Source organism: Cynoglossus semilaevis, chromosome 14 (assembly GCF_000523025.1).
Source record: "Cynoglossus semilaevis isolate Cse_v1.0 chromosome 14, Cse_v1.0, whole genome shotgun sequence".
NCBI lineage: Eukaryota > Metazoa > Chordata > Actinopteri > Pleuronectiformes > Cynoglossidae > Cynoglossus > Cynoglossus semilaevis.
The window spans coordinates 27,024,275-27,049,664 of record NC_024320.1 but is presented as its reverse complement, the minus strand read 5'-3'; the positions used below and the strand labels follow the sequence as shown (position 1 = coordinate 27,049,664).

General features: G+C 44.7%; 5 protein-coding genes across 5 annotated transcripts; 3 read left to right on the top strand and 2 right to left on the bottom strand.

The window, feature by feature from the left end:
• Nucleotides 1-305: 305 nt before the first annotated feature.
• Nucleotides 306-3,810, top strand: slc25a46 (solute carrier family 25 member 46). Its single transcript, XM_008326189.3, has 8 exons — nt 306-818; nt 1,396-1,438; nt 1,537-1,594; nt 1,676-1,753; nt 1,847-1,947; nt 2,082-2,138; nt 2,244-2,301; nt 2,383-3,810. The coding sequence occupies exons 1-8, from the start codon at nt 551-553 to the stop codon at nt 2,977-2,979; spliced, it is 1,260 nt and encodes a 419-aa protein (XP_008324411.1). The 5' UTR covers nt 306-550; the 3' UTR covers nt 2,980-3,810.
• A 494-nt stretch (nt 3,811-4,304) lies between these two features.
• Nucleotides 4,305-9,553, top strand: wdr36 (WD repeat domain 36). The gene is made up of 21 exons (XM_008326188.3): nt 4,305-4,603; nt 4,843-4,870; nt 4,958-5,176; nt 5,267-5,399; nt 5,604-5,658; nt 5,763-5,895; nt 5,975-6,150; nt 6,240-6,360; nt 6,441-6,506; nt 6,633-6,725; nt 6,800-6,945; nt 7,032-7,149; nt 7,234-7,399; nt 7,531-7,639; nt 7,731-7,810; nt 7,930-8,037; nt 8,135-8,366; nt 8,441-8,560; nt 8,641-8,722; nt 9,010-9,197; nt 9,286-9,553. The coding sequence occupies exons 1-21, from the start codon at nt 4,436-4,438 to the stop codon at nt 9,433-9,435; spliced, it is 2,691 nt and encodes an 896-aa protein (XP_008324410.1). The 5' UTR covers nt 4,305-4,435; the 3' UTR covers nt 9,436-9,553.
• prpf4 (pre-mRNA splicing tri-snRNP complex factor PRPF4) lies at nt 9,554-14,760 on the bottom strand. Its single transcript, XM_008326186.3, has 15 exons — nt 14,671-14,760; nt 13,789-13,980; nt 13,520-13,706; nt 13,333-13,420; nt 13,088-13,167; nt 12,787-12,880; nt 12,612-12,706; nt 12,458-12,516; nt 12,024-12,147; nt 11,855-11,944; nt 11,633-11,755; nt 10,875-10,982; nt 10,655-10,773; nt 10,465-10,571; nt 9,554-9,734 (listed from the first exon to the last, which is right to left on the bottom strand). The coding sequence occupies exons 2-15, from the start codon at nt 13,946-13,948 to the stop codon at nt 9,648-9,650; spliced, it is 1,521 nt and encodes a 506-aa protein (XP_008324408.1). The 5' UTR covers nt 13,949-13,980; nt 14,671-14,760; the 3' UTR covers nt 9,554-9,647.
• Nucleotides 14,699-15,941, top strand: cdc26 (cell division cycle 26 homolog). The gene is made up of 3 exons (XM_008326187.3): nt 14,699-14,831; nt 15,385-15,478; nt 15,575-15,941. The coding sequence occupies exons 1-3, from the start codon at nt 14,716-14,718 to the stop codon at nt 15,779-15,781; spliced, it is 417 nt and encodes a 138-aa protein (XP_008324409.3). The 5' UTR covers nt 14,699-14,715; the 3' UTR covers nt 15,782-15,941.
• Nucleotides 15,942-17,029: 1,088 nt separating this feature from the next.
• Nucleotides 17,030-23,716, bottom strand: fer (fer (fps/fes related) tyrosine kinase). Its single transcript, XM_008326185.2, has 20 exons — nt 23,503-23,716; nt 22,713-22,885; nt 21,692-21,823; nt 21,433-21,606; nt 21,257-21,356; nt 20,976-21,159; nt 20,658-20,795; nt 20,460-20,579; nt 20,256-20,378; nt 19,964-20,165; nt 19,779-19,877; nt 19,483-19,689; nt 19,279-19,401; nt 19,142-19,198; nt 18,914-19,032; nt 18,298-18,392; nt 18,095-18,218; nt 17,847-18,001; nt 17,488-17,610; nt 17,030-17,281 (listed from the first exon to the last, which is right to left on the bottom strand). Exons 2-20 carry the CDS (start codon nt 22,779-22,781, stop codon nt 17,145-17,147), a joined length of 2,481 nt encoding a protein of 826 aa, XP_008324407.1. The 5' UTR covers nt 22,782-22,885; nt 23,503-23,716; the 3' UTR covers nt 17,030-17,144.
• Nucleotides 23,717-25,390: the final 1,674 nt, after the last annotated feature.

Here is a 25,390-nt window from a genome sequence, read left to right as displayed (position 1 = left end):
TGTGTAACTTTGGCTTAATTTAATTAATAATTAAATATGACAAAAACAACAACAAAATTTCACATTTCTCAGCCAAAACTAAACTATTAAACATTAACCGAAATTTATGATAACACAGAAGCCATGATTCCAAAGCCCTTGAAAACTTAAACAAATGTTATAAAATGGAACGCACCTATAATCCCGGCTAATTACTATGACGTCACTTGTGCTTCTGACCCAAACACCAAACAAAGATAAAAGGACAACATCACATTAATAATTTCATAATATTTCGAACGTCAAGACCACAGCTGACACTTCAACTTTTTGTGTTTTTTTTTCTCTAAGTTTCCCATTTATAACGGTTGTAATGCTGTCGTTTAATTTACCGGAAATTACGCATCGTAACAATTTCCGGGTCGCAGGTTCCTGTCAAATGTTTGTTTCGGGTCAAATCGGACTCTGTCATCCGCTTTTGTCGCCTCTGTATCCAGAAGTAATTCGGTGACACATCCGTTATCGTGTCTCTATTCCGGTTCTCCCGTTTTTTTGTGTCACCGACTCAGTGATGGCCTCCAGGCGGCCCGACAGCTTTGATGGGCTCGGCTACCGGGGCCGAGATGACCCGCTGTTTGGAGCCAACTACCCAGCGAGGAGTGCCGCAGGAGCCCAGGCAGAGATGCACCACTGGGTCACGACACCGCCGGACATCCCCGGGAGCCGCAACCTGCACACCGGAGAGCGAACACCGCAGTTTGCCGACACTCTTGGAGACCACGGAGAGTACGGCGCTACAGCCGGATTGGACGCACCGCAGCCCGGCGTGCCGTCCGGAGGTAGGTCTGCGAAGGGTAGCGTTAGCTCCACGGCTAACGGCTGTATGGCTAATAGGTCAATAAAAAAACACGACCTGCCACAGAAACTGAGGTTGATGCTGTTGCACCGTGATTATTAAGACTCAGTTAGATGTAACAAAAGTTATATTCTGTTAATGACAGGCTAGCTCCACCACTGCTATTAGTTAGCAACCGTGGTGTTGGCTAGAACATAAATATAACAACATTTAGTTTGATAATCGTTACGAAACAGTAAAAACAAGATGTTAAATGATATTCTCACCGATCCTAACAGTGTGGGGTTTTTTTATGATATTCTCACCGATCCTAACAGTGTGTTTTTGTTTTACTTCATTTAAACTCAGTTATTGACTTTTTTTGGTTTAGTTTTTATTTAAAGGAAGAATCGATCCTTTTGACTTTTCTTATTTTGCTGATTCTCTTTGGCTTCTTCCGGTTTAATGGAGAATTATGTCAAGTTCTCTCCTTTTATTTTCCACGGTGGACTTTGTGAAGTCTCGTCACAAACATTCAGTTTTGGGACGATGTCAACACGATGATGTTCTTGTCTTTTCAGAGCAGCTCAATCGATTTGCTGGATTTGGAATTGGACTCGTTAGGTTGGTGTTTACGTTCTTCTCTTCGCTGGTAGTTTATCAGGTCAAATCTGTAGATTTTAACGTGAAAAAGCGTGAACAGAACGAGTGTCTGTGTTCAGTCTTTTCACAGAGAACGTCCTCTCTCATCCCTGCATCGTGTTCAGGCGACAGTGTCAGGTGAGTCATGTGACCTCTCTTCCCTTTTCGACGTAACACGTGACGTTTTGATGAATGTTACTCCTCTAACGTGTGTTTCAGGTGAACTACCACGCCCGATGTTACCACCTGACACCGTTCAGCACCGTGGCCGTCATGTACGCGATCACAAAGGCTCAGGTCAGGGGTCGTCCGATGGAGAACCAGTAAATCTGTCTGTACATTTGAACCTGTTTCCAATAATCAATCATATGAATTGATGACGATGTTTAGGGGGTGAAGTGTCTGTGGAAGGGCATGGGCAGCACCTTCATCGTTCATGGCATCACACTGGGCGCCGAGGGCATCCTGAGCGAGTTCACACCGTTACCACGGTAATGTGGTATTACTTATTTATATGTATTACTTATTTTGACATATGCTTCATAGTATTGCTGTAGTAGTACTGCAGTATATGTTGACTGTAGTAGTGGTGTACTAGTTTTTGTTTGTTTGTTTTTTGGTTTAGAGAACTTCCTCACAGATGGACCTGGAAACACGTGGGTGGACATTTCCTTCTTAAAGGGTCAGTCCACTGAATCCTCTCTACCCCCCCCACACACACACACACACACACACACACACCTGATCATTGACTAGTTCTAAGTAAGTGTTGACTTTTCGTCCTCAGGCTAACGGCTGTGGTGGCTCTACCGTTCTACTGTGCCAGCCTCATCGAGACCGTCCAGGTTTTTATTGATCCATGATCAAAAATCAGATGTTTTAGACCAACGTTTACCAACGTTTGTCATTGTGTGTCTTCTATTCAGAGCGAGATTGTTCATGATGAATCGTCCTCCGGTCTCCTGGACTGCATCCGTGAGGGGATGGCTCGACTCCTGGGAGTGGGCGCTCCTCACAGCCGCCGTCTGCTCCCTCTCAGCGCTCTGATTCTCCCTGCTGCGCTGCACGCCATCCTGCGCTACGCTATCCTGTCCTGCGTGCAGCGACTGGCGCTGTGGCTCCATCAACGCACCAAAAAGCAGGACGCGGCGCCTTCCAACCCCCTGGACAGCTACTTCCCGGAGCTGGCCGCGGCTTGGGTCGGCTCGCTGGTGGCCGACGTGGTCATGTTCCCTCTGGAGACGGCGCTGCACCGACTGAGTCTGCAGGGAACGCGCACCATCATTGATGCCACCGACGGCGTGATTGCTGCTGGGAACGGTGGCAGCCCGCTGGTCCTGCCCGTCAACACGCAGTACGAAGGCTTTTCTGAATGCCTCCATGCCATTCGCCGCAAAGAGGGCGTGGCTGGCTACTACAGGGGCTTTGGAGCGCTGGTGGTGCAGTACGCCCTGCACGGAGCCTTGCTAGCAGCAGCACGGACTCTGCTGAGGCTACTGCTGCTGGAAGGGAAGCTGAGCTAAGCTAACGATGGATTCATTCAAACATCAGAGTCAGTTGACTGAAGGGAAGCGTTCAGCTGATGGACAGGAAGTGTCCAATAGAACTATTTTATCAACAGGCCAACCATTGAAATCCCACCGTCTGTGACTTTTCAACAACACAGTCTGTTGTTTTAACAATAATCCCGTCTTTTCCTGCCACTGAGGAATATGTCACTCACAATACACTATTTACATCACCTCGAGGTTTCAGTTTTTAAGCCACATGTAAAGCAAATTAGGGTGCAGTACCACTACTTACCCACCAGGGGCTTGCTCCAAATAAGGTTGGTGGCATTCCCTTATCTCATTACAACAAATTGAGCGAGCGATGACTGCTGCAGTCAAACCAACGGCGTGCTCTCAGAACTCAACAGCTTTGTAATTTAGAAACATTATAATCTTAATCAAACCTAAATGTAATTTATCAAAATCACCCTGACAACAGTCAGTGGGGCGTAGCTTAAAAAAAACCCATTACACCCCTTCCTGTCTTAGCATGAACTAACAATGTGCACTGCGGCTCGGGCTGTTGTTTATTTGTACAAAGTTGTAAAAATGAATTGAAGGTAGATCTAGGTTAAACTGTGTTTGATTCATCCACATTAAAAATCATCATCTTTTCAAACGACGATTTTAAAATAAAAGTCGATGTCGAAGTTGGAAAAGGCTGAAAAAAAAATCAAACATGTTTTTATTGTCACAAATGTTAAATGTTGCACTGGAGCTGTGGAAAAAAATATAAAATTGAACATTTGTTGTGTGTTTTGACTGTAAATGAATCAGCTGGAAATAAAGTTCATGTCAAACAGACTCTGACTCTTCACTGGATTTTAATATCTCATAAAAATCGACGCTTTGACCTGACCATTATATATATTTTTGGGTCATGGAATATCACGTTTTTTATAGTTTAAATGTAGTATTTCATTTTCTGACTTTGAGCTTTTAATATTAAAAAGGCAATTTTTTTGAACATTTACTTTTTATATTTCCACTGCTTTTCTAATAATTTTATTCTTATATTTGTTTAAATTTTGCTTTTCTAATAATTTTATTCTTATATTTACTTCCGATCTAATTAATTTTCATGTTTAAATTTTCTGTGACGACTCCGACTTTATTATGTCCCATTTTCGACGCGATATTTAATAAAAATTAAATTTTTTACGTCAATATTCTACCTTAATATCACGTTCCAACTTTGAATGACACAACGACGAAATCCTTTTATATTTTTTATATCCCTAAAAACTTCTAACATGAAAACGGAACCAATATTTTCCACAGAGCGGAACCTTTGAGTCGTCGATGCTTGTTTCCACTCGGACCCGATATCTCCTCCCTCGTGATCTCGGCTGAGCATCTTCGCCCTGCGTGTTTACTGGGTTCTGTTTCTACGTATATTCTCCGGTAAAGTTCACCACCGGTACCGGACATGCCGGGAGGCGGGAATCCCGGGGGCAGCGGCGGCAGCGCTCTGTTCTCTGGGTTCCGGGTTCTGGGTCAGTATTGCAACCACGTGCCGCATGTTCTACGGTACCATCAAAAACACAGGGAGTTCTACCTGGTGACGACGGTCGGCAAATGTCTGCCTTTATACAACGTAAGGAACCTTTGACCTTTGACAGCCGTAGTTTTGACCTTGTTTGTCCAGAGACGGCTGCCGTAAACACAGTTTGTTGAAGAGATCGTTGAAGTTTCTTGGAGTTAGATTATAGGAGTTACAGTAGACTGTTCAAGTTAGAAAAGGTCGCCCTCTGTTGGATGGAGTTGGAACAACTTGTATTAAAACTATGTGTTTCTAATGCTTTTGTTTTTTTATTTTTGTTTTTTTTATTTTAGGTTAAAAGATTGGGGATCGTTGCTGTCAGTAAGTATGACATAACTACAGTTTCAAACTGTCGGCTCTTTCTGATTGGCTCCTGAGCTCTGATGTCATACTGTGTTTGCTCACCAGGTAACAGCCTGCCTGATGACATCACCTGTGTGGCCGCAGACAGAATGTTGTCGTTTGCTGCTGCGGGAAAAGTGGTCAGCGCCTTTGCCCGAAACAAAGAGGTGGTCATGCGTTTTGAAGGTCACAAACAGGAAGTGCGTCTGCTGCTTCCTCTGGGCGACCACCTGATCTCTGTCGACAGCGGTGGGGACTTCATTGTATGGGACGTCCAGAGCGGCGGTGAGTGGAAGAGGGCGGGGCCGCCGCTGTGTTCCTGTGCTGTGATTGGATCTGTCCTGTTAACCGTCCCGTGTCGGTGACTCATTACAGACGAATACCTGCGTCTGCATTTCAACCCCGGTACCTTCGATGTTTCGGCCATGATGCACCCGAGCACGTACATGAACAAGGTGCTGCTTGGAAGTTCCCAAGGTGCACTGCAGCTGTGGAATATCAAGACCAGGTAAAGGAGAACCTGAATCTTAGGTCGCAGAACCGTCTAGAACAAAAGGTTCCCAACCCCTGGTCCGGGGACCGATGTCGGTCAATAGGTCATTTGGTACCGGGACACAGTGAAAAATTATACTTCAGTTTTATATTTATGTACTTCATTCAAAAGTCAACGGTCTGTGATTCTAACCTCCTGACTGTTCTGCGTTCTCTTTAGTAAGCTGCTGTACACCTTCTCTGGTTGGTCAGCAGGGGTCACAGTTCTACAACAGGTGAGTCACTGCTGCATCGGATGAGATCAGAATAAAAAATGTTTTTTTTTTCCTCCACACTTGATTGAAATCAATCGGTTAAAAAATGAACAAATAACTTCCAGAGTCCTGCGGTTGACGTGGTCGGCATCGGAACAGCAACGGGACGCATCATCATTCACAACATCCGATTGGATGAGACACTGATGAGCTTCACTCAGGACTGGGGACCAATCACTGCGCTGGCTTTTAGAACAGGTACAGGAGGCGGGGTCTGCTCCGGTGACCGACCGGTTCAGAACCCGTTACAAACTTCTGTCTCTCTCGTCTTCTTCAGACGGTCCGCCTGTTGTGGCGTCCGGCAGTCCTCAGGGCCACATTGCATTCTGGGACCTGGAAAAGCGTCAGCTGCTGACTCAGCAGAGAAACATGCACCACACAGCCGTCGCGGGGGCAACGTTTGTGAATTCAGAGCCGCTGTTGATCACGAATGGAGCTGACAACGCAATCAAGGTGAAAGACAGGAAGTGACAACAAAAAAAAACATTGATGGATGTTCACTGTGTTCTAATGTTCTGTTTCTTCTTCTTTATTTCTACCAGGTATGGATTTTTGACCAGGAAGGGGGAGGAGCCAGGCTACTTCGTAGTCGTGAAGGTCACAGTGCCCCGCCCACTACTATTCATCACCACGGCAGTGATGGTAAAAACATCCTCAGTGCAGGTGAGCGGTGAAATCGTCTCTCATTGGGTTGAATGTTTGTCACCTGGAGTGATTAACACCAGTGAGTCTGCCACCCGCAGGTCAGGATGGAACACTGCAGTCTTTTTCTACAGTCCATGAGCGCTTCAACAAGAGCCTGGGTCACGGTCGGTGTCGTCAGCTTATAAAAATAGAATGAATTATCATTAGCTAGAAGATAACTAAAGGTTAGCCGATACGCAGTTCATGAAAAGTCGCAAAAAAATTAATCTGTGGTGTGTGTGTGTTTTCAGGGTCCGTCAATAAGAAGGCGGAAAAAAACAGGCAGAAGAAGGGTGTTGCTTTTAACGAACTACGTCTTCCTGCAATTACTTCTTTCTCCTCTGGTGGGCGCTGGTTTTTATTTCCCTCTTTCTGTCTCCGTCCGTCTCTTTTTGACACTCTCTGTTTCCGTCAACAGCCCTGGCACGTCAGTCGGACTGGGACGGCATCGTAGCCTGTCATCGCGGTTGTATCGCAGCTACGACGTGGAACTACCAGAGGAGCACCATGGGAGTTTACCACCTGATGCCTCCGGCCAGCGCTCACAAGGATACCGCCGCCACGGTAACGCCAAAAATGTTTTGGGTTTTTTTTGGTTTTTGCTCATTTCCTGTTGCCTGAATAAGACTAAATCACTTCCTGTTTTGCAGACCGCCACCATCACTTCCTGTGGGAACTTTGCTGTGATTGGCTCGTCGTGTGGACGGGTCGATGTCTATAACCTGCAGTCTGGTCTCCATCGTGGTTGCTATGGTGAAGAAGGCAAAGGTGCGTCCACCTCTGTGTGTGTGTGTGTGTGTGTGTCATTCTTCTTTTTATGACATCACTGACGCCATCCTCCATTCGCTTCAGCTCACCGCGGCGTGGTGCGAGGAGTCGCCACGGACACTCTCAACCAGCTGACCATCACTACTGGCTCTGATTCGCTGCTCAAATTCTGGCGTTTCAAGACCAAGAAACAGGAGGAGGAGCTGAAAATGAACAGTACGCCGGCGCTAATGATGCTACACAGAGACAGGTAGCTAACGATCTGTTAGCGACCATTCATAGAAGTTATACAAAACGCACAGAATCGTAAATGTATAGTCGTCAAACGACGATGAAAGAACGGTCGTTTAAAACCTTCTGTCTCTGTTTTCCGGGTGTTAGCGGGATGTTAGCGTTAGCGCTGGATGACTTCACGCTGCAGGTGGTCGACATAGAAACCAGACGAGTGGTGAGGAAGTTCGCCGGGCACCACGGCAGCATCAATGACATGGTAGGTTGGATGCTGTTGGATGCTATTGGATGTTGTTGTTTACCTTCTTACTGTCGACAACACTGACGCCCGTTCACGAACGTCTCCTCAGACGTTCAGCCCCGACGGCCGATGGCTGGTGACAGGAGGGATGGATTGCACGGTTCGCACCTGGGATCTGCCCTCGGGAAGGTGGGAGTCAAGAGCCACCTGCTGGTTGCAGAAGAACTGACATGTTGTAATACAAACAGATCAATATTATTCACATCCCTTCAGATCAATAATCACCTTGATCAATCTTCCGTCCTCAGCCTGGTGGACTGTTTCCTGGTTTCCATGGCGCCTGTTAGCGTGTCCTTTTCTCCAACCGGGGACTTCCTGGCAACATCCCACATAGACAGTCTGGGCATTTACCTCTGGTCTGGACCAATCACAGCTCACTGTTTTTGTTTTTTTTTTTCAGATTTATTTCTTTGATGATGACATCACGATCATTTATTGACCTTCTCTCTTCAGGACCAATAAGAGTCTGTGTGGGCCTGTGGGGCTCCGCCCCCTGCCTGCGGACTACCAGCCTGAGACGGAGCTGCTGCCAGGCGTCGTGGTGGATGAAGTTGAAGAAGAGGTGACGGATGAGGAAATGCAGAATGAGTATAAGTCATGTGATCAGCTGGGGGCGGAGTTAGTGACGCTGTCGCAGCTGCCGGAGTCTCGGTGGAGGAGTCTGCTTCACCTGGATGAGATAAAGGTGAGTACGTACGAAAAAGAAAGACGTGTGATGTCATCACTGGCTGACGACAGACTTTCTTGTTTTGAGTGTAGAAGAAGAATAAACCGATAGCGCCCCCTGTGGCTCCGACTGCAGCGCCCTTCTTCCTACCTACAGTTCCTGGTCTTACGCCGCGGTTCAGTCTGCCCACAGAGGGTGAACAGGAAACACAGGTGAGTGTGGGTTTACTGGGACTCAACATTGACATCTGCTGGTCGTACGTCTGTACTGACGATGTGACGTTGTGTCTCAGTCCAAGGTGCTGAACTGGCAGTCCTTGTCCCAGAGGTCAGAGTTCGCTTCTGCCCTGGAGGCGGCGCTGGAGTCTGGGTCGTGTAAGTGTTACAATGCGATCGGATGAGAACATCACCCTCTAGTGGAGGGTGAACCGTGCAGCCCACTGCTCCTCTGTGTTCAGTGTTAATCGCGGCTCTGTTTATGCACATGAACACACCACCATACACTCCTAGTGGCTCACAGAGAGAAGCTCATGTTCTTCTCTCGTCTTCATCTGACACAGGCTACAAACTTAAAAATAGGCTACAAACTTAAAAAAAAAAAATCCAGAGCGGGGCGAGCAAGTCGCATCAACAAAGCTCTCTCTCTCTCTCTCTCTCTCCAGACGATCGTCCCTTGCAGCTCCTGAAGGATTGTGGGCCGTCTGCAATCTCCATTGAGCTCAGCAGTTTGTCGTCAGAGGGAGGCGGAGACAACGGGCTGCTGGTCGCCTTCATCCACATGATTGACAGCATGTTGCTGAGTGGGCGGGACTTTGACCTGGCTCATGGTTACCTGGCGCTGTTTCTGAAGGTCGGCCAATGAGAGAGTAGGCAGAGTGTCACATGTCTTCATCAGTGCTGCGGTGTTGACTGTTGTTGTTGTTGTTGTTGTGTTTCAGCTGCACCTTCGCTCCCTGTCAGACGACACCGAGGCCACGGCCGCGCTCCAACGACTGTCCGCCCGCCTGGAGGCCAGCTGGGCGGAGCTACGGGCCTCTTTCGACCAATCGCTGTGTCTGCTGTCTTACGCCAAGAGTGCTTTGTTGTGACACCTTCATCCTCACACACAAATTATTTTTTCTTTGTTTAAATAAGTTGACGTTTTTCCGTTTCTTTTTGTTTTGCTGTCAACAAAAAAAAGATTTATTAAAACTGCATTAAACAATGTTTCACGTCAGTATGTAAAATTTTATTTTATTTTTTTTTATAAAAAAAATCCTAATTTTTCTCTTCGTTGTTTATGACACGATCCCCACTGCGATCACTCGGACAGCCATAGTTTAAACGTTCGATCGTACGAACAGGTTGCGATCAGTTTCCCATCAGGTGACACGTCAACGCCCATCACCTAAAAACACCACAGAAATGTTGAGTTATAGGGAGTTCCCAGAAAGATTTTGTCATGCACAGTTAGCGAGTGAGTACGTTATAATTTGACCTTTGACCCAAAACACCCAGAGTAACTCAAAACACTGAACGAAGATAACAGAGTTTACCGGTAAAAATAACTTTTAGGTAACGAAGAGCACAGTTGAAAGTTGCCACATCAGGGGTAGAAACTGTCGGATTGTACTGTAAGATTAGCGGTTAGCACAACAGCTGCCTGTTAGCACGCCTGACTCAGAAGTAGAGAGCAGAGAGTCCTGTTAACAGCATGTCTGTTAGCATGTCTGTTAGCATGTCTGCTGCTAACACAATTTTCCCAAATATGGGATACATTTTTATTTTATTTTAAATAACACAAAGACACCTGGGAAACAATAAATATTACTAATATTATTAATTAATAATATATTAATAATATATATATAAGTATTATATCATGTAACCTGCCAATAGAAAAAACCCTAATGCTAACTATTTGCTAAAAGCTAAAAATCTAAAGATTTAGATCTGGTGAAAACGAGGACCTGTAAAAGTTCCAAATGATTCAAATAAGTCCTGGCCTTTTATTTTAGATTCAGTAAAATAATTTAGTTTCAAAGCTATGAACCATGACTGGCCCCCAGACCAGACTTTGACAACCACGGCAGACATGGTCAGTCTGTAACGGACCAATCAGATTACAGAGTTCGTACCTTTCCCTCGTGTCCAGCCAGCGTCTTCAGTGGCGTCCAGCCGGGGTGACTCCAGACCTTCGCTGTGTTGTCATACGCTCCCGTCAACAGGAAGTGACCGTCAGTGGCTGCAGACACGGACAGTTAACCCAAGGTCAACACATTTGGAAGAAATAAAATAAAAAAATAAAGACATTTTTTTGGTCCTCACGTTGAAAGCGAACAGAGGACACCAAGTTCTGGTGGGAGGGGACTGTGTAGAGGCACTTCCTGTTTCTCAGCTCCCAAACCTTACAGGTGTTGTCACCGCTTCCTGTCGCCAGGTGATACCTGAGAATGAAAAACATCAAATATAAAATTAAAATAAAAAACACCTAAAACACAACTTCTCTCATTGGCTGTGTGAATGTGCTCGTCTCTCATTGGCTGACCCGTTGGGCGAGAAGTTGACGCTGTAAATCTCCTTCAAGTGTCCCTCAAGAAAGACAACACATCGTCCAGTACGAAGGTCCCAAACACGAGCGAAGGAGTCCAGACCCCTGTGAGGAGACGGACTTCTGTTAGCTCCGCCCACAAGTTCAATGTTACAGTGATCGGAACTTCGTTAAAATGGGTGGTGATGGGAATGTTAGCCAACGAAGTGGAACACGTCGTCAGGGAAGTTCCACAGTGGCGACCCCTACCTGTACAGTACGTCATCTACATCATCATACATGGCCGTGGATATCGACCAATGAGAAAACGTATGTTCAAAATACACAGTAACGTTTTACACTGAGTACTGCAGTAACTACATACCTTCAACAATGAGTGGAGTTTTCTCACTTTTTAGAGAAACAAAAATTAGCTCGACGATAAAAGTTGAAAAACATTTACAGTTTCAATGTCTAGTTTTTGATAAAAAAATATATATTGATAAAAATATATTTTCAACTCTTTATTCTAATTATGATTAAAATGATGATTAAAACAGCATAGACTTTCTGGCTCCTCTACAGAACACACTATAACAAACGTAGTTGGAGTCGACATTAATCTGTGACGTCAAAATCTGGTCACATATAGGTTGTGAACCTAAACTTAAATTTGTCAACCCACTAGGTGGCGCTCAGGTCATCAAAGAACAACATCTGCATAGTCCATGGGTTTAACACGTCACATCCAGTTTGTGGTAGAACGTAGAACTTACCCAGTAGCAGCCAGTGACCCGTCAGGGTGAAAGTGCAGGTCATGGACTCCTTTGCTGTGACCCTCCTGATGGAGGATCTCCTCCTGGACCTCCAGGTCCCACAGACGCCACGAGTTGTCATAACTGCAGACACAAACACACACACACGTCAAATCTTCTGTCACAGACTGCATATATTAGCACTGCCAGCAGATGGTGACAGAGGTGCTGATGAAACTTTACCAGGTCGTTCCCAGGAAGCGTCCAGACGGATGCCAGGAGACCCTGGACACCCGCTCATTGTGACCCTCGATGTCTGCCACTGGTTCATCGCTGCCTCAACACAGAAATGACAGTTAGGAGACACAGAAACTCCTCAGAGACTCCTGAGACTCCTCCTCCTCCTCCTCACCTCTCCAGGCTCCACAGCTTCACTGAACCATCGGCTGCGCACGACGCCAGGTTGACATCTGATTGGTCGAGAGAGGTCCCAGCTTGTGGACGGAAGACAATGGAGCCGACATTGGTGCAGTGTCCTGGAACACAGTGGACGGAGTCGTGATCATTCACAACAACAACAAGTCCAGGCTTCACACACTCTTCAATAAAGTCGTCATAAATACAGAACAGAACCACAGCTGAACCACATTACATACAGAACAGAACCACAGCTGAACCACGTTATTATTGACATCGTGTAGTGACCAGATGTGGGAGGTTCAGAGGCGGCCCACAGGCCAGGAGTTTGACACCCGTGGTCTAGGATATATTTAACTATTGTAAAGGCAAAATGTTGAGTTCATTTTCACGTTCATGTTTCCAAACGTCAGCCTCAGCGTCTCTTACCTCTGAGGGTGCGGATCGGGTTACAGTCGGGGATGGACCACAGTTTACAGAGTCCACTCCTGTGGGACAGACGTCAGGAGAAATATCAGAGGGTAATACTGCAGATCAACAAGTACGCAACAAATCTACCCGTACGAACGGTGGGTGGTCATACCAGGAGGCTGTAGCCAGCATTTTGGAGTTAGAGCTGAAGTGACAGAAGCTGATTGGTCGATCGTCACCGATCTGACTGCAGAAGTTGTTTAGATTCTGATGAAGTAAAACGTCGTTGGTTATTGATCAAACTGTTGATAAACACATGACTTTGGTGGAGTTAAACTCCAACTCACCCTCAGGCTCTTGTGGAGCTCCTGCTGCTTCATGGTCTTTGTCGCCTCTGGGACCAGTTTCTGGACTCGTGCTTCGTCCAGACGCTTCACGGCCCTGGAGGAACATCCACAGTGAAGAGTTCGGTCACAGACAACGCAGACTCTTCCATCCTCTCCTCGTCGTCAAACTCATAATAACTGACACTGAACTTTTTACTTATTCATTTTAATCAAGGCCTTCATAGAAATGACTACGGCACAAATGACATCACACAGAGATAATGAAGATAATGAGATAATAATAAGTCGTATCATGACTCACAGTGGCAGAGAGTATTTGGCCAACCACAGACGGGCCTCCTTCAAGGTGTTGGGGCCCTCGTGGTACCACGTCTGCTGGCACTGCAATTGTCAAACAAAAAGAAGAAAATGAATATTTTTATATTCCGATGATTTTTTTACAGGACGTGTAAAAATCCACTTGATCCAACATGTCAAATTCTAAGGATCCAAAAGAACATTCTAAGTGACTTCAGTGTGTAATTGTTCCTGGTTCTTAATGAGTACCTCCTCCTGGGATCTCCTCGCTCTTTCTTCATCTTTCCTGGACTTCTTCAGAGCATCAGGACCAACCACAGACAGGATACTCCGCAGCCTGAAACACAAGTTCGGAAAATTACAGTTTATTCATTTTGTTAGAAAGATATTTTTGACACAACGCAAAAACAGGAAATGCAGAACTAGCATTCGTCACCTCTCCCTGCGGTCAGCTGGTCCTTCTCCAAACAACGTGATTGGCTCCCCGAGAGCCCGAAGACCAGCCTTCACCTCGGCATCATCTGTGGAGACTGTGATTTGTCTGGCTCGCCGTCGACGCTCAAACTCAGCCAGAGCGTCCTGCTGCCGTTCGCTGACACGCTCCTCCATCTCAAGAGTTTCTCCTGAGGACGATCGTCACAGAATGTAAACAAACAGCCTCACCTTGGTGGACAACACGACTAACGTTCTCAACAGGACAACCACCTGATGACATGTTGATGTTGCCTGCATCAATTCCAGCTTTCATTGCGCTTCTTCCTGACCACGTGTTTGAGGCCAGACGTTCCCGCTCCTTCTCCTCCAGGCTTCCATAGAAAAGCCGAGTTCTCTTCATAGTTGGAGCTAAGTCTTCGTCGTCCGACATTTTGACGGCTGGTGCTGGAACCTTGAGGATTCCTAAATGTTAGAGGAAAATGAACGAGTTAGACAATCACCCTCTTTTTCTTGGGCTTAAATCCACATTGTGTTAGGTGTAAATAACAATGACAAAATATTGAATTTGGTTTAAATTATAATTAACAGAATAGTAAATTACTGCTTACTATTTTAACAAGTTTTATGTTTATTGTTTATGAAATGTTGGTGGAATCAATGTTTCTGCGTCAGCCTCCAAACTATGTGGTGTTTCGGTGATTTTAAAAAGATAATATAAATATAACTATAGACGTTTAATACATCAAGACTATTCTATCCATGATTTTCCCTCTTCCTCTTTTTTTTCTTTGCAAAAGACGAGGCGCGGCTCCCGATTACCGACGTGGACTATTGCTGTGGGCAGTAGCTGTTCTTAGGGTTAGTGTGGCGTTACATTAAATATTTTGAGCATAAGTTTTATATGATATAACATTATAATAATGAATACATTAGCATCACTACAACAAAAGAGAGACATTTAAGCTCACGTGAAAAAGAGCACAGTGTTAGCATTAGCTTTAAACCAGTGACTTGCCGCTGGAAACACATTCCCCACTTACATAAAGTTTTTTAATTTTTTACCGATATATTACTCGAACCTACAATTTCATCTGAAAAATTAAAGAGTAACAGTTCAATCAAATTAAAAAGGTACAAACAACCACAACCTACCTGTAAACAAACGAAGCTACCGCGTCTCGCAGTACTATAACCCGGATGTACACTGTTTATCTGCATCCGGTGCCAGATGTAGCGTTTCCGCTCTCGGCTTTAGCTGCCAAAAAAACCGTAGAAAGAGGGAAATTCAGAGAAGAACTCCACAATCCCACAAGGTAAACCACAACAGACTTTAATATAGTAAAAGACAGAAATAAATCCCAAAAAGGACACACTGGTGGTACCTGTGATTTTGATTTAAATACGTTTACCCCAGTCGCTGGTTAGCTTAGCTTTTATTAACCCCTCATTTTTTTAAAGTTTTACCAAAGCAGTTAACTGAAAGTAGTTGATTTTATCAGCGTTTTAAATCCATTTAAAATAATTAGTATTCTTTTTATGCTACTCAAGCTTTTGTTCTTAAAGAACTTTTAATTTTAATATTATATGTTTTAATTTACATTTGAGAGTATATCTACTCTAGTCAAACCACATGAATGTTGTGTTTTAGTAATAATTAAAAGCCAATATATGTCCACTTACACTTTAAATATGCTACAAATCGTTATTACGTAAGGATCACCAGAACACGGTCCTGGCCATCATGTTGTTGTCATGTCTACACTCCTTCAGAGCAGCTGAAGAATGAATAGGGGACAGGATGAGATGGAACCCGGTGGTGGAATGTTGAATGAATTGTTTTGTTGTTTTTACTTCTGGTGTTTTCAGGAGTGTTGAGAAGATGTTGAGGAGGAAACCCACTCGTCTTGAGCTAAAGATCGATGACATTGAAGAGTTTGAGAGTGTCAAAAAGGAGCTTGAGGTTCAAATACTTTTTTTTTAGTGTGATCTGTTTTTTCACTAATCAACAGAAATACAACGATTCTGTCACTGATTCAATGATTTTTTTTTGTTTCAGGCCAGGAAGCGTCAGAGAGAGGAGGCAGAGTCAGGAGGCGGCGGTTCTTCTGTGATCAGTGTTGACATCATCAGCGGCGGGCCCTCAGTTTCAGCCTCTTCCTCCTCCACAGCATCAAGAACAGACCTCATCAATGAACGAATCGGCTACAAGCCGCACCCCAAACCGGCCACTCTGCCCACGCTGTTTGGAAGTTTACAGTTTTAATGTAAAATAAAGGCTATGACAAAACTACTATGTAACTATGTACAGACTACAGCAAAACCAAGAAAAAGAAGATTTAGATGTTAATTTTACAATATTCAAATGTATAATTTTTTTTTTTAAACTTGAGTTCTGGTTTCACTCTAAACTGATTTTTTTTAAATAAAACATGTCACGACAGATGTTTGATATTTGTTTTATTTTCATAATAAATGCTACAATAATACTTTTATAAAGAGCACAAACAAATATAAAAGACAAACAGATGATTAGTGTTTTTTATTTACAGGAACAGTCAGTAGCTCTGACATCACCCATTTAAGCTCCACCCACACACAGTCCAGGTAGTGATATTGACCAATCAGGACTCTTGATCCATTTGCTCATACACATGCCACTTTTTTTTTTTTTAATATTCAAAAATTTCAGTCACAACTGCAACCAGCAGATATAGTAAGTGCTGATTTTTTTGTATGGAGCCTTAAAAGAAACATCTAGACAATAAAAAGTAATATTTTAATTTTTTAAAAATGTTAAAGAAGTAACTTTTTTTTTAATCTGACAAGATCCTGAAAGCTGATTGGTCAGAAACTTTTCCTGAAATTACATAAGGCTCTGAGCTTTGGCTTGGTCCAAGTATAAACTGGAACTGTTTTTGTTACATAAAAAGAAATAAAACATCTTAAAAAAAATAAATAAAATTAACCAGAGTTTGTGTCGAAGACTGTTCGTAAGAAATGGACGTCGCCAGAGAGTTGCAAAAAGTACAATTGCACAAAACGACTAGAAGCTGCTGATTTCTGGTCCCACCACCATCGTCCCATTGACCTTTAAAAACGCTTAGTTACTGGTAAACGTAGTAGTGTTTGTGTCGTCGTCTTAAACTTCTCGCTACAACTTTTCATTGCAATTTTCTGGTTAAGTCCATTTCCTATTATATACACAGTCGGTTTGTAGTGTTCACTTTGAGGCCACGAATACAGTAGTGGGGGATGAGGAGGGGGTCCTTTAGCTTATGCTATAATTATTAAAAAAAAAAAAAAAATAAACAATTGGCGTTTTCCTTTTTAGGAATAAATTAAGTCTGAGATTTCATCACCTAATTTCTGAGCTCTCAGGTTTGTGTAGTGTCAGTCAGTTAATTGATAAATGCTGATTGGTTCCTGGCGGGGAGGTTCAGTGTTGACCAGAGCAGGACATCTCTCTACATTTATGCTCTTTGTTCTGCTGTGGTCCGTCAGTGTGTTTCTGTCGGGTGTTGTTTTTTTTTTTTTTTTAGCTGAATGCTAACACAGGTGTTTAACCCGCCGTCGGCCCCGTCCATATAATTTAAAAGTGACTTTTGTTTTGGCCTGCGTGATGATCATCACTTCTTTTTGATGGCACTGAGGTCGCGTTGCAGGTCGGAGAACTTGGGCCGCTCCTCTGGGTTGTACTGCCAACAGCGCTGCATTACTTTGTACACTTCTTCAGGGCACCGCTGAGGACACGTCATCCTGTAACCTAGCAACGAGCAGGATGAAATCAAATGTTATATTAATATAAACTTTTAGTCAGGCATTAAATAAATCCAGCAACGGTGTACTTTTAAATAAATACCTTTCAGCCTGTTAATAAGGCAACATTTGTTTGCCTCTCTCCAAGGTACAAAAAAAAAAAAAAATACACCTTCACCTGAATCGTTGGTGCTTAACGTAACTTGACTGTACCTTTCTCCACCTGCTCTCGGGCCTGTTGATTGGTCATCCCAGGATAAGGACACACTCCCAGACTGAAGGTTTCCCACAGTAGGATCCCATAACTCCACACGTCACTCTCTGAGCTATAACGACCTGCAGATAAATCACGTTAAACCATTAACAACGTCAAGTCGAGACGACGCCCAGGATTCAGTCGTTATGTCAGTTTTTACTACAGATGTCCAATAACATCGGCCAATCGATATCAGCGGACATCCCTCGTTTCTCCTTAAACCGTTTCACTGACTTTCTTCCTAAAGTGTACGAACACGGTCAGCTGACCACCGACTCTGACGGCAGTTTCGTGAACGTGACAGCTGTGGAGTTACCGTAGTTGAGGGCTTCAGGTGCCGTCCACTTGATAGGAATCTGCTTGAGCCCAGATGAAGAGTAAATGCCGTCATCTTCCTGACGACTCATCCCAAAGTCGCTGATCTTTAAGACGCTGCTCTCACCCACCAGACAGTTCCTGGCTGCCAGGTCCCTGGGAACCAGATCAGACACGTTTCATTCAAACATTGACTTTGTCAGTCGAGTGCGAGGTCTGTGAAGCGCCGCAGCACTCCAGCTGACTGACCTGTGGATGCAGTTCTTACTCTCCAGATAGGCCATTCCGGCAGCAGCGTCCACGGAGAAACGGACGAGCTGCTTGGTCTTCAGTTCGTCCTTCTTCTTCCTCAGGAACGACAGGAAGTCTCCACCTGCGGCACAAAAGCACCTGATCCAGACCGTCTCACGTCTTAAAGGAACAGAGCAGAGAGTCACCGAAGCCCCACCCACCTGGTACCAGCTCCATGACGATGTAGATCGGCTGTCGTTGTGTGCAAACGCCAATCAGCTTCACAATATTCGGGTGGTCATACTGTTTCAGGATCCTGGAGCCAATCACAAAGGGGCAACGTAAGACACTAGCTCATCAAAGAAAAGATTAGTTAGGGATGTTCGGGATTAACTTTTTGTAACTATCTAACTTGTCCAAACACTTAATTTCCAATTCCGATATCAACCGATACCGATATAACGGGGCAGTGGTGCCCTGGTGGTTCGCAAAAATATTTGTTTATCTGTATAAACCACTGTACGAGTTCCTAGCACCAGTATTCTATATACAATCCACTGGTTTATAAATCAGATTAATTAAATTAGCCGCAATACTGCCATCTAGTGGCTTTCACTTTAATATACAGCTGTTTTTCCCCAAGACTATTTTTATGGCACACATCATTTGGCGAAACCCAGGCGTTGCATTATCCAGGTTTCATTATCAGAGGAAAAAAACAATAACGATTCTTACAGATATAACATAATTATGCTAATATCAGTCGGCCAAATTATCGGACATCCCTAGTCATAAACTCTAACTTGTCTGTTTCTATGGCAACATCTTGGACCAGACCTGGCCTCAGACAGGAAGCGGATTTTCAGCTCCGGTGGTAAATCTTCTTTACAGGTTTTAACAGCCACTGGTAACTTGTCCCGCTGTAGAGTTCCTTTAAACACCTCTCCAAAGTTACCCTGGTGGCAGGCAGAGAGCAGAGCATGATGGGAAACAAACACAGTAAGAGGGCATCGACTAATGAAGTGCGGACGGGGAGTTGGATGACGAGGAGTTCAGATCGCTCACCTTCCCCAGCAGCTCCCCTAATGCTACGTCCTCGTGGTTCAGGATCCACTTCTTGTCCTGGACACAAAATGATGATGTCATCAAAAGTGGACAGGACCACTCTCTGATGTTTGGGTACATGCAGCTGTGAGCGTTACCTTGATGACAGGGTTGAGCAACACCACTCCAGACTTCTTGGTGATGACCTGTTTCGTGGTGAAGTGATGTTCGATGAGCTGAGGGATGGTGGTGAAGCCGGTGCCTTCGAAACGGTACTGACTCTGTCAGAGAGGGAGGGCGAGGGTGAGGGGGGGCCGTGTCTTGTTCGTTTTTTAAATTGTTGGTGTTGGTGGAGTACATACATCGGCAAACTGGATGATGAAGTGCCGCCGCTGCTCGTCAGAAAACACCGACAGGACGTACTCGCCCGGTTTGCCGTGACTTTCCCTCACCAGGAAGTCTCCCTGCTGCCGCAGTAACTCTTGAGCCTCGGTCCGGGGGATAGCGCCGTGATACCACTCCTGCTCTGCTAGTGGGCGCTCCGATGTGGGGATGACGTCAAAGAATTGCTGGAAGCAGCAAAAATGAAGATGTTATTACATTTCTACAGAAAGGATTCTAACAGATGATTTGAACAAAACTCTTCCTCTCTGCTCACCGAGGAGGAGGAGCCAAGCATCGATTTAGGAGAGCGAATCATTCCTGCCAGAGAGTGACGCAGAGTGTCGAAGCGGGAGCTCCGCTCTTTGGCCTTATCCTAAAACAAACACAAGGTCAGCTCAGGTCAGCCGTTCGTCCCGTGTCCCTCACGGATTATCACTCATTAAGAACGGAAACATTTACAGTTGATCCCACAGAGCGAGAGTCGTCTTCGTAAGGCAGAGCTGGAGGCGGAGGCGGCGGCGGAGGGGACGTGGCGGCGTCGGCCAACTTGGCGTCCAACAGAGTCTTCTGTGACGCCAGACGGGCCTCAGACGAGCGTAGTGACTGGACGGCGTGACGGAGCTCGAGCAGAGAGAGTTTCTGACTGAGCAGAAGGACGCAGCTGAGGGCGAGAGACATGGAGAGTCAACATGAGAACAGAGAGAGAGAGAGAGAGAGAGAGGGCTGCAATCGCTCAGGTTGAGACACTGACTCGCTCGTCTTCTCTGCGTTCTGCTGACTCGTCTGGATCTTGGCATCAAGGTCGTCGGCCAAGGCCTCCTTCGTTCTTAGATTTTGCTGAGTCAGCGTTAGCTCTTCTGTTGCCGACGACAACCTGCGAAGAGTGTTAGATTTTAAGACGTTGCAAATTTTAATTTGGTGTAAGTGGTGTGTGTTTTATTTTGAAGGTGCTCACATGGTCTGCAGGCTGTCTGCCGTCAGTGTGTTCCACAGGATGTCATTGGCTGGCAGGTTGTCCGTGTCCTCCAACAACGACGTGTCAAACTCAACGTTCGTCTCTGGAGTCTCGGGAGACCTGAGACACAAACGCACGCCGTTAACGCAACGAGGACAGAGAAAGCATCGACGCAGCGGCTGCAGTGCGACGTCTCACCTGTAGGCGTCGATGAAGGGCTGGTACTCAGCCACCGGGTCGATCTGCTGAACAGCTGCTGAGATTTCCTGATGAACCTTCACTATGTCGTCAGTCAGAAGACTGCTGATCTCACAGTACTCCTCCAGAATGCTGCGGCTGTGGACGAGAGACAACAGTAGGTGACAACAGGTGGAACAGCATTTAGCCCAGGGAGTCACGTGACTGTCAGGTTGTTCAAAACATCAGCGAGGACTTTCAGGATATCCATACATTTTTATTTTAACTCACAGGGGTCAAAGAAAAGGTGACTGTATTTTTCTGTGTCGTGAAACTTACAGCGCAAGTGTCATGTCCTCCTGCATCCTCTGGAGGGCATCCAGGAGAGCAGGTGCAGCGTGGTGTCGGTGTTCTTCCTGCTGCGTTCTTGCCCCACACACTGCCAACACGTACTGATTGTGAAGGTTGTGGAGCTTTGCCGTCACTTTGTCGTAACGCTCGCGGGCTCGCTCGGCCTCCCTTCCTGTGATTGGATGATGAAGTGGGGAAGGGGAGGAGTAAGAGACTGCAGAAACACCGTAATGTCACTGTTTTTTGTGGAGTAAATGAGCAGCAGGAACCTTTGGCCAGAGCCTCTCTGTATTTCTCTTTGGCGTTGTTAGCTTCACGACTTAGCTGACGATATGTAGCCTTTAGCTTGTCCAGCTCACTCCTGGTGACCTGGAAAAAAAACAAACATGGTCACTGAGACAATAGTACAGTTAGATTTGCACAAGTTTTTATTTTCCCAGCAGACCTTGTGGTTGTGGCTCTCCAGCTGCTGATGGAGACTCTGGTAGCTCTTCTTCACTTGCTGCTTGTCTCGGATCAGCGTGGCGAGGCGGTGCAGAGGACCAGAGTTCAGGTCGTCAGCGTGACTCCTCATCACTCGACCCAACGCCTCAGTCTGACGGATCACCTGCGACCAGGACTGACCCACAGACACAGACAGGAGTCAGGCGTGACCGTGGATGGGACGCAGCTTTGATTTGATTGGACAGGTCAGGTAATCTCACCTTGCTGACCGTGCTGATGTAATCAGCAGCTTCCTGTTTCTCAGTTTGCTGAGTCAGGCTCAGCAGCAGGGCGGCGTATTCTTTGTCGCTCTTCACGCGCAGTGTCATGAAGCGCTTCACCGTTTCCAGCAACTGCGAGGATAAAGTACAAAAAAAAAAAATAGCTTTGTAAGAAAACCTATTTCAAGCTATTTTTATAAACTGACCGCCCTCCCCCCGAACTCACACACACTTGCACACACATTTATTTTGCAATTAAAAAAATCATCCTCTGCTTTTAATCTTTTATATTTACAGCACATCCAAATGACTCTGTTTATTTTAAGCAAACAGAATATTAACTTTTTGCAGAAGAGTTCAATTGAAAACAAAAAGTTTGGCCATTTTAAACAGACATCACTTCACACAGCAGCAGCTGGGTCGGCTATCACACCAGATAACTGACTGAACTGAGATTATTTACATTCAATATGTTTTTTATTGCTGTCAGTTACACTCCTCTGTCAGTTTCTGTGTTGAACTGGTATGGTTGAACAGATCTTAGATCAGTTCAGATATCCATTCTTTTAGGATAATCTGATATCCACCTTACTGAGAACTTCCAGTCATGTGTGTCACGTTTCAGTAAAGATTATTTTACTTTTTCTGCCACCTTCCTCAAAAATCTCACATTTCACACTTTGATTTTATTGTTGTTGTCTCATAGGTCAGCTTTTCCGCAAGGCACTGTTCGGACTATTCTCATTCTTCAAAACGGTTGAATTCTGTGCCAGCTTCCAAGTAGAAACAGAGTTCACAAATTTCTATTTTGATGATTTAAACTGTGGTAATGAACCCAGAACAGAATAAACACTGCTTTTTGTACCTAATACAATATGAAGTGGTTAAAATGATCTATTATCACTCACCAATACTAAAACTGACTTAAAAAGAAAAATAATGGAGTAAATAAAATAGAGGTTCAGGCAGCTGACCAATAAAAAAGAAGGATGGTCTAATGTCACACATGCAACAAACAAACCTTTAATTCCCAGTCCTGCAGCTTCAGTAATCCCTCATGGGAATTCCTGAGATCCCGACCAAAACCCATCCTGGATTATTCAAGTTCTTGCTCACACACGCTCACAAAGGCTCACGATCTAAGACCAACACACACTAACGGCGAGGACACGCAGGGAGTGATTGCATGGTTATCTGTGGAGAGAGTGAAATAAAATAAAAAAGTTGTCAAAACCTGTCAAAACTGTCAGTTACACCTTGGTACATCCAGCACGTCAGCTGCATCTACACAAAATGGTGTAAACACAAAATAAATACAACAATAAAATGTTCATACACGTTAACAGTGTGAGACAGTGGCTGTGATAATGTCCTTTATCCTGCAGCATTGTGGGTAATATCCATTTATTACGTGTTTTAAAACCATTCAGTGTTTATGCTCTTGAACTGTCAATGAACCATCAGCAACATAAACTCTGCAAGTTCAGATTCTTCACATTCCTTTGACCAGAGCTAACAGGCTAACGCTATCCTCCAGTTCATTATGAATTACTGAGAAAGCAGAGCTAAAAGGCTAACGCTGGCCATTTCTCTAACAAATCAAATTGTCAAATTGGACTAAAAATGTTGACTGGGCGTTAAGGGTTATAAATTACAAGCGCAGAAACAATAAGCGAATGAAAAGCCTGGTTCGACTGTGAGGAAATAAAGAGATGATAAAAGTAAAAGAAGAGGAGGAGCAGTGGGAAAGTCGGGAGGGGGCTCGCTGTTTTTCCACAGCTCCTCGAAACTTTTCTGCGGCACCGACTCACCGGGAAGCAGCTTTGGTTTTTGGCAAGAACGCTGTCCGGTCACGATGTACCTTTGCCGTCCCCCGCCGGGACCATCTCCTCCTGTTCTACTTTATTTTCCTCTAACAACTCCCCGGCGTCTTCTCCAGTCGTCCGGCCCCAGAGCTAAGAGGATAACGGCTAACAGCTAACAGGGAGGGGCATCCGCCGGAAACGGAAAAGAGGAAGGGCAGGGGGCGGAGTTGACTGTTGCCCCAATTTAAATATGTATCTTTAATTAAGTTCCTTGCGTATTTCACATATTTGTCATTATTAGTCGTCATGAACAACATCCCAGGAACGCGAACTACAATAAGAGTTATTTACTTCAGAATTGCGGCCTAAACATTCGTATTTTAAATTAGGAAAACTTCATACTTCAATGTGTCAGACAGGAAATATAAACCTATTCGTTTGTCCTTAAAAATTCAAATGCTAATACTGACTTTATTCATGCTTTGAGTTTAAAAAAATAACAATGTGAGGAATGGGTTCACCTACGATGGCGTTAAATCACATTTAAATACATTCGTACATCAAAAAAATGTCCACGGGTCTGTTGTCGTCCAGACGAGTGTCAAATGGACTGGGTTGACAGATTTAGTAAAACCCTAACGGGAATTTTAAAACCGGAGTTTTACGTACGTACGTATTTCCGATTTAGTAAAACCCTAACGGGAATTTTGAAACCGGAGGTTGAAACCGTACCGTACGTACGTATTTCTCGGTTTGAATGTTCTACATGTTTCACATATTTTGCAACAAAGCGGAGGACAAAGTAAAGTGTCACACCTCACCATGATGTAACCTGAAGTTACCTGATGTTGTTTCATCATGAAAAAACACCTACGGACAAAGATGTAAAAAATCTAAAGTTATATAAGTTAAATAAAAGTAAGTAGTAAGTAGATAATGTAGGATAAGACAAAAAAACACACAAGATAAATGTGAAAAGAGAAAGTTTTTAAAAAGTGATTTTTTTTTGACTGACAGATATATTTGACCAGACTTTTATTTCTTAACAAATGTTTAAATACATTTTGTTAATATTTTGTATATTGTCGACTACTTTTTCAAACGTTTTAGTCACTTCCAGTTTTGTTTTGTCACCTCTTGTTGTCTTTTTACTAATTTTGAATTATGTCACTCTCATAACCGACTGTGTAGGAATTCAGGTGCCTGGGCTGAGAGCCAATCAGAGCGCAGTGTGGGCGGGGCTCAGTGTTGGCATGATCCGGAGGGAAAACAGTTTCTGTCCAACCGGTTACTGAAACAGATTCTCTTTTCTGTCCTCGATCACAATCTTATCTGATGATCGACTCCTCCGTGGGATTTAAAAAAACACGACACTTGTTGATCACTTTTGGATGTGAATCTCTGAGATTGACCGCTGAGCTCAGAGCGGCTCCAGCTCCGTCCTCGGTGTCTCTGTGGTTCCAAAACAAACAGAAAAAGTTAAAAAAAAAAATCAACAGTACCAAATCAGAGACAGAGTTCCGACGGGAATGAATGGAAAATGGGAGGGAGTGTGAAACAGAGGGTGGTCCGGAGGGAGGAGGGCGGAGGAGCTCTGGTTAGACTGGAGTGAGACACAGAGGGGGGAGAGAGAGAGAGAGAGAGAGAGGGATAAAAGAGTGGAGATTGTCATCAGGTAGAACAGGTTTGGGCGAGGCGACAGAGCGAAGCTCACACTGCACTGAGAAGAAGAAGAAGAGACGGATTCTTTTTTTAACTGGTCATTTCGTGTTTTAGTTCCGTGACTTCACCCCAAGAAGACGAAGGAGGAACAGAGGACACAGGACGTGGGAGATTCTTCACAAAATCAACGATTAAGGAGAAGGAAGAAGAGGGAAGACCCGCAGCCTGCCGA

Coding starts and splice junctions, on each gene's coding strand:
- slc25a46 (XM_008326189.3), top strand. CDS start 551: ATGGCCTCCAGGCGGCCCGACAGCTTTGATGGGCTCGGCTACCGGGGC. Junction 819..1,395: donor GCCCGGCGTGCCGTCCGGAG/GTAGGTCTGCGA, acceptor TTGTCTTTTCAG/AGCAGCTCAATCGATTTGCT. Junction 1,948..2,081: donor GAGTTCACACCGTTACCACG/GTAATGTGGTAT, acceptor TTTTTGGTTTAG/AGAACTTCCTCACAGATGGA.
- wdr36 (XM_008326188.3), top strand. CDS start 4,436: ATGCCGGGAGGCGGGAATCCCGGGGGCAGCGGCGGCAGCGCTCTGTTC. Junction 6,151..6,239: donor GAGCTGACAACGCAATCAAG/GTGAAAGACAGG, acceptor TATTTCTACCAG/GTATGGATTTTTGACCAGGA. Junction 7,640..7,730: donor ACGGCAGCATCAATGACATG/GTAGGTTGGATG, acceptor ACGTCTCCTCAG/ACGTTCAGCCCCGACGGCCG.
- prpf4 (XM_008326186.3), bottom strand. CDS start 13,948: ATGTCGGACGACGAAGACTTAGCTCCAACTATGAAGAGAACTCGGCTT. Junction 12,881..13,087: donor GCCAAATACTCTCTGCCACT/GTGAGTCATGAT, acceptor ATGTTCCTCCAG/GGCCGTGAAGCGTCTGGACG. Junction 11,756..11,854: donor CGCTTCCTGGGAACGACCTG/GTAAAGTTTCAT, acceptor TTGTGTCTGCAG/TTATGACAACTCGTGGCGTC.
- cdc26 (XM_008326187.3), top strand. CDS start 14,716: ATGTACACTGTTTATCTGCATCCGGTGCCAGATGTAGCGTTTCCGCTC. Junction 14,832..15,384: donor GAACTCCACAATCCCACAAG/GTAAACCACAAC, acceptor TGGTGTTTTCAG/GAGTGTTGAGAAGATGTTGA. Junction 15,479..15,574: donor GTGTCAAAAAGGAGCTTGAG/GTTCAAATACTT, acceptor TTTTTGTTTCAG/GCCAGGAAGCGTCAGAGAGA.
- fer (XM_008326185.2), bottom strand. CDS start 22,781: ATGGGTTTTGGTCGGGATCTCAGGAATTCCCATGAGGGATTACTGAAG. Junction 21,357..21,432: donor TGGAGAGCCACAACCACAAG/GTCTGCTGGGAA, acceptor TTTTTTTTCCAG/GTCACCAGGAGTGAGCTGGA. Junction 17,282..17,487: donor CCGAGAGCAGGTGGAGAAAG/GTACAGTCAAGT, acceptor GCTCGTTGCTAG/GTTACAGGATGACGTGTCCT.